Source organism: Amborella trichopoda, chromosome 2 (assembly GCF_054954075.1).
Source record: "Amborella trichopoda isolate Santa Cruz 75 chromosome 2, AtrichopodaSantaCruz75HAP2 v2.0, whole genome shotgun sequence".
In the NCBI taxonomy this organism is placed as follows: domain Eukaryota; kingdom Viridiplantae; phylum Streptophyta; class Magnoliopsida; order Amborellales; family Amborellaceae; genus Amborella; species Amborella trichopoda.
Window position 1 is genome coordinate 7,839,196 of NC_142337.1, and position 10,959 is coordinate 7,850,154.

At 36.2% G+C, this 10,959-nt stretch overlaps 1 protein-coding gene across 9 annotated transcripts; it reads left to right on the forward strand.

The window, feature by feature from the left end:
- Nucleotides 1–3,849: 3,849 nt before the first annotated feature.
- Nucleotides 3,850–9,929, forward strand: LOC18443225 (uncharacterized). Of its 9 annotated transcripts, none has more exons than XM_020672832.2 (6): nt 3,853–6,108; nt 6,855–7,054; nt 7,374–7,551; nt 8,268–8,387; nt 9,206–9,265; nt 9,500–9,929. In XM_020672832.2, the coding sequence occupies exon 1, from the start codon at nt 4,148–4,150 to the stop codon at nt 6,077–6,079; it is 1,932 nt and encodes a 643-aa protein (XP_020528491.1). In that variant the 5' UTR covers nt 3,853–4,147; the 3' UTR covers nt 6,080–6,108; nt 6,855–7,054; nt 7,374–7,551; nt 8,268–8,387; nt 9,206–9,265; nt 9,500–9,929. The 9 variants fall into 9 exon arrangements, with proteins under 9 accessions (XP_006853479.1, XP_020528491.1, XP_088713899.1 ...); XM_020672833.2 differs by having other exon boundaries at nt 3,859–6,090; XM_088857776.1 differs by having other exon boundaries at nt 3,859–6,090; nt 7,469–7,551.
- The last annotated feature ends 1,030 nt before the right edge of the window (nt 9,930–10,959 follow it).

Here is a 10,959-nt window from a genome sequence, read left to right on the forward strand (position 1 = left end):
GTCAAAATAGTTTATATAAAAATAATTAAAAATAAAATAATGCATAAATATGATATTATGATTGGGTATATCTTAACCCTCCATTCAAAATGGAAGGTTGGATAAAGAGAAGTATATAAGTTTTAATGTAATAAGGAAAGGGCATAGCTTGCCCAAAATATAATGGCTCTTAATATTCATTTTTTTTTATTGAGTCATTGTCATGTTGAAGGGGTCACATCCTCAAAAATCTAGTTCATTAAAATACTCCTACGAAAAGGTCAAGACCATAAAACCTCCTAGCTTCTCATTGTCTAACCACGTTTAGTATGTCATAGTTTAAAGTTTGTGAACAATGAAACGTCGTTGTACGGAATCTAACGCCGAACCTCTCTTGGTATTTTTTTGACTTTAGCTTGTTTGGCCAAACAAGTGGCGTTTTATATGTGGAAAAAGTTTATGTAAGGTTGTAACCTTATATTGTTGAAGTAAGGTGCACTTCAAAAATCTTAGAGTGGAGAGTGTTATGGTATAGGAGAACCCTCAAACTAATCATCTTGACCTTGGATATATGGACATAAATAAATAAAAATATTTCAAGTTCAAAAAATAATGTATCTTGTAACAAGTTATCTGAATTATCTTATGATTTTCAAACGTTTTTTGATATTGTACCATTTTTAAAATTTTAAATTTTAAACCTAAGGATAAAAAGAGATTTTGAAGTCATCATAAGGTTTTCAACAAAGTTTATAGGTGCGCCTTATTACTTCATTAATAACACCCTTTATATATAGAAGGTTGATATGGCGAGGCTTGAAGATGAAGGGCTAGGAAAAATGCCACCAAAATCTTTTTCCTCTTCCAACTTCTCTTGGAGTGTGAGCATTAGTGCAAAGATCTATTTAGTGCAAAAATATTCTTCAACTCAATAAACTATCATATAGTTACTGCGCTTATGGGTCCTTGAGTTAATGTTATAGACTAAGGGTGAGTAGAGGTGAAAATACAACAATTTAGTAATTGCAGGGAGTATTTCTAATTTTGAGCTGATTTTTTTTTGTGGAAATGTAATTATTTGTTTCTCTTTTTGGTTGGTTGATGTAATTATTCCACTCAATTTTTTAAAAAATGGATTGGTAGGGCATATTGTCCACCGTTGATTTCCATTGGATCAACTGGATCGGCAATCGGAATCGTTCTTGGATCATCTGGATGGTGATCCCAAAAAATTTAAAATAAATAAAATTTAATAAAAATTAAATAAAGGTTTATGGGGTGGGAATTGAAAGGGACTAAATACAAATATCATACAAGCTTAAAAAATAAATAAAAAAAATAGGGATTTTAAGCACCCTATAACCCATTTCGGTTCGATCAATTTAGCAATATATATATATATATATATATATATATATATATGAATAAGAGGGATTTTAAGCATCCTAGAACCAGATCGATCCTAATCGATTCAGCATCCAGAGATCGATCCTAATCGATTCAGCATCCAGATAGACAATTTCGATCGAAAATCTCTGGGTTTTAAAACATTGATTCTACTAATATATATCTCTCTCTCTCAAACAATACTAACCAGATTTCTATAAGCTATTTTTTATGTGATATGATTTATATCATAATCCCATATAATCTATCTAAACATATGGTGAAATCCACTCCCTCCTAAAATGACAATAGAATCTAATACTCGATTTATTTAATTAGTAAATATATTTATTTAACAAGTAACTCTTATAAATGTTTGTGCTTTTAGACATTTCTAATCAAGATATAAAAATTAAATTAGTAAATAGAAAAAAAAAAAAAAATATGCCCAACTTTTAACTAAAATACTAAAAGTACAAAGTTTGTTAGATTCAATTTTTTATTGTCATTATATAGTCAATCACGAATTATTATTAAAATTCAAAAGATAATATTTTATTGATCTAATTGCAAGGTAGTACTGTAACTATCTCTGGTTAATTAAAATTATAAGCTTAACATTTCAACTCAGCTTTTAAATTACTGCTTTTAACTCTAGGAACACGAGTGGCAATATTGACTTGCTCTTTATTTGACCAAATAAAGTTCTGATTGACACCTGATTTGTATATTAATTGATTATATTTCTCAATTGAAATTTAAATTTAAATTTTATAAGTAGAATTTTAAACCCAGGTGGATTTTCTTATTCATGTACTTGAAAAACATACCATCTTAATATTGAATTGATATCATCTAAAAGGGTGAGATCTAAAAGGTTAGGAAGCTAAAAATCCAATGTTTTTTTTCTGAAAATAATCATCTAGTAATTCTTAAATGTTTCCAAATACCACATTAAAAAATATTCCTTGAAGGCCTTCTAACTGAGGGAACATATGTACACTATGATCCAGCAGATGTTGGGCCGGACTCATCCTCTCCATAACCTTGTCCAAATAAATAAAACCGTTTGACGTGGTAAATGCATACCAAGGAGGCCTTCACACCGCGGGAGCATTTGTAGTCTATGGTCTTGCGGGAGCATAGTATGCGTGTTGGCTTTATCCTCCCTCCTCTCTATCTTATTAGTTTTGAATATTGAATAATGTTATATGGAAATAAATAAAAAAAACTATTTTGATAGGGCTGCAGTCTCATTGAAATAAGTAAAGTCTCATATCAAAACTCAAAAAAATTTAGATTCACCGGAAAAACCTTCAAATCGATTATCTCGGCCGTGAGCATTGTGAGTATAAAAATGAACTTAAGATTTCATCCCAAAAATAAATACGTGCTATAATATATTTCATCTAGATAGTTTATTTCGAACATCTAGAGTGTTCATTGATATCTATAATTTTTGTGTGCTTCTTGTAGTATTGAAAACTGATTTTAGAGTTTACATGTTCAAACTTCGAAGTACTTTTCAAACAAGGATTGACTTGAACAAGGATTGACCGGTGGCCGCCTTCAAATCTCGTGCCACAAATATGGCATGCTAAACGGCATGCTCCCGAGGGAGTATACTGTCCACTTACTCCCTCAGGTAAAATGTACTTTGAGATTACCTTTAGTATCCCTAAGTTTTAATTGTAGGATTTCTCAACGGATAGAATAATATCAAATAAAATGGCTAATTATGCTCCTCCTGTACTTCAAATACATTATTTAGACTGTCCATCTTGCAATACATTATTTAGACTTACCATTTTCAAAAAAAATTTATGTATTTATAGATCAACTTGATTTAAAATGCGGGCTTGATAAGAAATATATAATAGATCTACTTGATTTTAAATATAATTTGATCTTAATTTTTGGAAAATATATAATATTTAATATAGAGATCATGAATATAAAAATAAATAAATTTTAAAAATTATAAATAATGATTATATGGAAGAAGTTTATATAGAGCCGAGGCTCTAAACAATCAAATTGGAGCCCACCTCAAAAATTTCACTAGAATAGGTTATTGTGATGCCGAAATATCCTCAAATTGATCACCTCGACATCAAGATGCATGGATTTCAAGTTTTGAAAGTAGTACATCTTGTAACGCATTTTTGGACCATCAATTGTCAAGGTTTACAAGTTTTTATAGATATGCTCGATCTATCAAAGCTTTAAGTTTTATAAAAAAAGATTTTAAGGCTATCACAAAGATTTCCACATTTCTTGACACTATGTGAAGGTGCGCGAAGCGTTGGCTCTATACAAACCCCACCCTAATTATATTAAAAAAACATTTGGACCCTTAGTTAGAATTGTTTCTAAGATTCATGTCATTATACCCTCGACTTATACGTCTAGACTGCATATTGCAGAAATGCGGTCCAAGGAAACAATCGATCTTATTAAGTTGGAGGGGGAGTACAGGTTTTAGGTAGACAAGCAGGGGACAGGGCATTTTCCCAATCATAAATAAATAAAAGAGTTTTGACGTGGTAAATACCCAATGGGAAGACAAACCCAATTCCACGACGACTGAACAAAGAGTGTTCGAAGAGGGAGAGGAAGAAGCGGAGGACAGGACAAATCCGACGAGGGAGACGAAGAAGTCGAAGAGTTTCAGAGAGAGAGAGGTGGCGCTTTTGTCGCAGCAAAGTCAGGGAGAAGAGGTAGAGTTTCAGAGAGGGAGTGGGAGAGGGAGAGGTGGCGCTTTTGCCGCTGCAAAGTCAATATGGCTGACATTGTGAAGCAGATCTTGGTAAAGCCAATACAATTGGCGGATCTCGTTTCGACGGCGGCCGAGGACACACAAACGTGCAAGCAGGATTGCCTCGAGCTCAAGGCGAAGACCGAGAGGCTCGCCGCCCTCCTCCGGCAGGCGGCGAGGGCCAGCGCGGAGCTCTACGAGCGCCCCACCCACCGCATCATCGACGACACTGTGCAGGTGCTGGAGAAGGCCTATGCCCTTGTCTGCAAATGCAAGGGCAACGGCCTGGTCAAGAGAGTCTTCACCATCATACCGGCTGCTGCCTTCAAGAAGATGTTTGCTCTGCTTGAGAACTCGATTGGGGATGTGTCATGGCTCTTGCGGGTCTCGGCGAGCGGCGAGGATAGAGGTGATCTGGGGCTCCCTCCTATTGCGCAGAACGAGCCAATTCTCGGCCTTATTTGGGAGCAAATCGCTACTTTGTTCACTGGATCGTTGGAGGAGAAGGCCGACACCGCCGCATATCTGGTATCTTTGGCTCGGGATAATGATCGCTATGGGAAGCTTATTATTGACGAGGGGGGGGTTGCGCCTCTTCTGAAATTGTTGAAGGAGGGGAAAATTGAAGGCCAAGAGAGCGCGGCTCTGGCGATCGGACTATTGGGGCGAGATCCGGAGAGTGTCGATCACATGATACATGCCGGCGTGTGCTCAGCTTTCGTCAAGGTTCTGAAAGATGGGCCTATGAAGGTCCAAGCAGTGGTGGCCTGGGCGGTCGCTGAGCTTGCCGCCAATCAACCTAAGTGCCAGGACCATTTCGCCCAAATCAATACAATTAGGTTGTTGGTGAGCCACCTCGCGTTTGAGACAGTGCAAGAGCATAGCAAATACACAGTTGCGGCACAGCAGAGGATGGAAGCCATGTCGATTCACTCGGTGGTCATTGCAAATAAGGTTGTCAATGCACATGAGGACCACGGGGATCATCACCATGACCATGGCCATAGTATTGGAAGCCATATACCAGTTCATCCGTCCTCTAGTCAGTCTCGAATGTATGCTCTTGTGTCTAGCACCACCAAAATGCATCACCAGAACTCGTCATCTTCATCTTCATCTTCATCTTCATCTTCGTTAACCTCGTTGAATGGGAAACAGGGGTTGTCGCTGTCAGGTGTGAGCTTAAAGGGCAGGGAGTATGAGGACCCAGCGACTAAGGCTTCTATGAAGGCCATGGCTGCCAAGGCCTTGTGGAAATTGGCCAAAGGGAATGTGGTCATTTGTCGAAGTATCACTGAATCGAAAGCATTGCTCTGTTTTGCTGTTTTGCTCGAAAGGGGCCCTGATGAGGTTCAGAAAAATTCGGCTATGGCTTTAATGGAGATAGCTTTGGTTGCAGAGCAAGATGCCGAGCTTAGGCGGTCGGCCTTCAAACCCACTTCACCAGCCACCAAGGCAGTGGTTGATCAATTACTAAGAGTGGTTGAGCAAGCTGATTCCAATCTATTGGTCCCATGTATCGTAGCCATGGGTTGCTTGGCTAGAACATTTCAAGCTCGAGAAACCAGGGTCATTGGTCCTCTGGTTATGCTTTTAGATGATAGAGAAGAGAATGTCATGAGGGAGGCAGCCATTGCGTTGACCAAGTTCGCTTGCACGGAGAATTATCTCCATGTCGATCACTCTAAAGCCATTATAGCAGCAGGTGGAGCCAAGCATTTGGTTCAATTGGTGTATTTTGAATCCACGGTTCAAACCCCATCTCTTGTTTTGCTCTGTTACATTGCTCTCAATGTTCCTGACAGTGAGGCTCTTGCTCAAGCAGAGGTTTTGACTGTGCTAGAACGGGCTTCAAAACAGGGGCCCAGGGTTCAGGACCCAATACTGGATGAGCTTTTACCCGAAGCTAAAGGAAGGCTTGAGTTGTATCAGTCAAGGGGGTCCAGGTTCCATTGAGAGGAGACCCGGTAAAGAGAGAAAAAAGAGTAAAAAACCCATCTTTTTTTCTGTTATTTTCCTTGGATTTTATTGTTGTACATTGTTATTATTTGTTTTAAAAGAGTGATGACAACCAGTCATGGTGTCCTTATTTGCTTGTTGTATTGAGTTGCTTTTTTCTAGCAGCAATTGTGTCTTAAATATTCAAGTGTAGTATGGAAATTTAACATATTTTACGAGTAATTTTCAACTGACATTTTGGGTTTTTTGCTTTTCTCGTATCTTCATACGAAAGATATAAGATACTAAAATGCTAATATTTGGGTGTATTGCTATTATTTATGGTTTGATTCCAAATTTCAAATACTTCTACAAGTCGATAGCTTTTTGGTATTTGGGTGTTTTAAGAAATTATATGGGTATAACAATCTTAGCATTTTGAATGTGAAATAAAAATATTTTAATGTTCACAGATAGGCTTTCCTCTTTTGATGCTTCAATTTTCAATGGCCTTCTGGTGTTTTGTCAAGTTTTGGTCACTGAGCAGCTGCTCTACTTTTATTATGTTCCGGTCAATAATGCATATAGATTTGTTTGTAGCTACCATCATTTGCAGAACATTTCTGCATTATTCTTCCATGATTTTCATAAGTTTGTCTCGATTATTTCAATTAATACTGGGGATCTCAGTGAACTATTGTTTCTATAATCCACCAAATTATAGTATAGTTACCCAATAACAGTTATGGTTGGTTTCGCATTGTCCTAAAAAGTTCATACTTAACATTTGCAGGATATTTGAAAATGACTTCTTCAAGCAGGACTGGCGAAGTCATGGCTGTGGACATATACTTTAGTATATATTCTTGAAGTGGACATTGTGCTTTCTATTAGGCATTTAACTGGCTTGGTTGGCTTTTTCAATAATTTAGCTGTTGAGAATGTAGCTGGGATCAAGTTCGTTATAACTTCCAATCTGATGCATACCAATAAGTAAGATCTCTTTCTTGCATATATCTTCTTGATTGAAATAAGGGGAGAGTATAATATAATGCAATACAATATGGCAAACCATATTCCCTGGGCTCATCACCGTCCAGTGAGAGGATGTACTTTGATGATTGCATGGGAACCCCCAGAATAGTAAATGGTGCACTCTGTTTTTCCGTCATCGTCTATCATTTCATCAGGTGGTGATGAACAATGGATTATGGTTTTTCATCATCCATTGGATTATAGTATAGTTTTCCCTGAATGAATTGCTGTTCTAATCAAGTAAACTTAAAGTTGTAAATAAATTTTTTTTTTGCAGATATTTTCAAGCATTTGCAGTTTTTGCAAGCTTTAACTTCTTTCTCACTCTATTCTCATCAATCATCACCGCATATATTGGTCCTGCGGCTGCAGGATCTGGCATACCAGAAGTCAAGGCCTATTTGAATGGTGTTGATGCCCCAGAAATCCTTTCTTTACGAATTCTAATCATCAAAGTGAGCTTTTTTATGCTTCAAAACTTCAGATATTGCGCTAATTCCTTCTTTTCTCATTATCTCTTGGAATTAATCTTATCAAAAGACTTCACATATTTGTCAATTTTCTTCTAATCTTGTTCCTTTTTCTTGGTAAATAATCTTGTTCCTACTTTTGATAAGGCACAATCTTGTTACTTATCAAAGTGATGAAAGGATAGTTTGTTAGTTGGTTCTCCCTTTATGCTTTAGTGATTGTAATGTGGAGAACTGGAAAATGAGCTTGTTGCTTCTATGATGTCATGGAAACTATATACATCTGTATCTTGTTCAATTTGAGCTTTTGACCTTCAATATTTCAGTGTTTTCTTTGTGATAAGCATGTTTACAAAAGTTTCAATCATAGGAATGAAGACGCAAATGCTTTATGCTCAAGATTTTACAAATATAGGAATAAAAGCCCAATGGTGTAACTTATGTAACAATGATATGTGTGTTGCATGTGTTTAGGAGAATCCAACACGCCAATGCACTTAAAACGTGTGTCGATCTCCACATAGACATGGGAAATCCATGTCGACATGCGTCTCTGTAAATATTATTGTATGGCATGCATATCTTCTGATTTGGAGTGTGTCTTTGATTTAGACCTACATGTTTTATTTTTTAAGGTAATTTTATTGTTAAAACGTTACAGATTAATTTGAAGTTTTAATATACATGCATGCACTGTACAGACACGTCATACTGGACTTGGCAAAATATAGGGAGGTGAGCATGTTCTTCAAATCTGAAACCGACATAGATCCTCTCATCCATGGGCTTGTAATAAAGGATGTAGCCCTTGTTTATGAAAGGTAATGTCATAGCCTTGGAGGTAACCTAGATCTCCTCCATGTTGCCATCAATACCTAAAGGGAATGGGAATATCTTGCTAGCTGGCCTAATGATATCCAAAGAAAAATGAAAATGTACCATCTCCAACAAAAATACTGATATTGATATATACCAGTATTTTGTGAGAAGTTGTTAATGTTGTGAGAAGTTGTTAATGTTGTGAGAAGTTGTTAATGTAAATTTCAATATGCAACTATCCTTATAAATTTCTCAAAATTGGGAGTGTACAAGAATATGTTGAACTAACTTTTTAGTTCCTCTATTGTTCGGCTTCAATACCTCTTTAATTTGTGGTGTGCAAATGTATTCACATGTCTCTTTATTCTCCTTTGACTAACACAAGGCAACATAATGGCAGAGCTACATGGTCCTGGTAATAAACCTTTCATGATCTCGTCTACCTTCAATCACTTTCAAGATTTAAAGTTCATGCACTAATAAGGAATGGAATTGACAAAAACATGAAACTTCTAATTTATGACTTGAAATAGAATATGATGAAAGGGTGGAGACGCCCATTGGACATATCCTAAATTATATTAAATAACCTTGTAAAAAAGTAAAAAATACCCAAACTGATGGTTATTCTTGCTCCCTTGGGTCTGGACCCTTGTCCAATTTCCTTTTTCTTTCTATGACTCTTGCAATCTTCTGGAAATGAATATGATAGAATGTGCTTTCCCTTGTTACACTACTGATGAGTCAATACCAGGCCTATGATATATCTTTTTCTTTTATTTGATGAATGAGTCCCTGGTATTTTTTTACCCAATTGCAGATTATAGGTAGCATTGGAGCCATCTCAGCATCGCTCAATGTGGGAAAGGCAGGCCCTATGGTACATACTGGTGCTTGTATTGCTTACCTCCAATATAATTGTATTAATATAATTGTATAATGCTTATGGGTTCATGAAATCTGAATATAATTGTATTAATATAATTGTATAATCCATAATAATTGGTAATTGTATAAAATATATTGGAGCATAGTCCATAATAATGTGTGCAATGGATATATGGTGTTCAATGATTATATAGAATATAATAGATATGTTGTTTTCGTATAATAGGATGGACCCACACTCATCATCAAGCGCAACGAATGAGAATATGGGAGGCAAGAAAAACCTCCAATGGACACTTAAGATGACTACTTCATTGAACTTATGGAGGCCGAGACCAGGATGACTACTTCATTGAACTGATGACTACTTCATTGAACTTATGGAGGCCGAGACCAGGATGACTACTTCATTGAACTGATGACTACTTCATTGAACTTATGGAGGCTGAGGCCAGGGCTACAGATAACATACAAATCTTGTGCGCCATTATAATCTCAGATAGAGAACACACAAATGTTGTATGCATCACAAATGTTTTAAGGGATAAACAACAATGTTGTTTTATTGTTGAATAACGTATATTTTTTAGGTTGGGATATGGATGCATCATTGGTGGAAGTAAGTAGTGCTCAAAGTATTACAGGTTACTGTTAAATGGGCTGATTTCTTACTACTTGCATTAAGCATGTGAGTTTGTATGTTGTGTTGAAATTATTATATCACAGTCCAATAGAATACAGGTAACCAAATTCACAATTGCCATGGCCGCCGTACATATGACTACGCATGTGTGTGCGTGCGTGTGTGAGGAATATCGAGAGAGCGAGAGAGAGTTTGTAATCCGTTTAAGAAGAAAGTCATCGACAACCACTTGTGAAATTTAAACACATATTTCACTTCGTATTTGTAAAAAGAATCAACAAATTATATACCCACAATACTTAAAAAAATATATTCATTTCTATTTTGAGACAGTCGATTAGGAAACTTGTGATTTGATACACAATATGTAATTGAGGTTGAGGTGCAATGAAGTATATCATGCAACATTTGCTTCAATTGATGTATAAATATATCTCTTTTTAGGACGTCTCTCACTCGTCAATAAAACTCTCTCATAACTCTCTCTCTCTCTCTCAATCCAATGTGTTTTACTTTCAATTGTATCCCAAAAAATAATATTGTACAACTTAATAAAAAATAGTTAATATGTAGGTCTCATTTTTAACATTTTACATCTTGCCTATTACTTAAAGCTAATCCAATACAGATACTCAAAACTTCTTTAACTTCCCAAAAAGTTATCAAACACAGAAACCGGTAACTTCTTAGCTTCTTAAGAGGTTATCAAACACATAAACCAGGAATTTCTTAATTTCTTAGGGAGTTTATCAAACACAGAAATCAGGAATTCTTAGTAACTTATAATTTACAGGTAATGCGGAACTTCCAATTTACTGTTCATAAACTTGCTTCCAATTATCAAACAGGCCCTCAAGGTATCCACGGTTGCACATGTTCATTCCGTGTGTTCTTCACTGATCCATTCTTTGTATTTATCTCCTTATGTACTGCAAGCATGTGCTATGTGTATGGACAGTGCACATGGATGCAACATCGGTTATCTATGTTGTCACAATACTAACAATTTTATTTTATTTTTTTGGTTTTAGAAAGGTTATGGT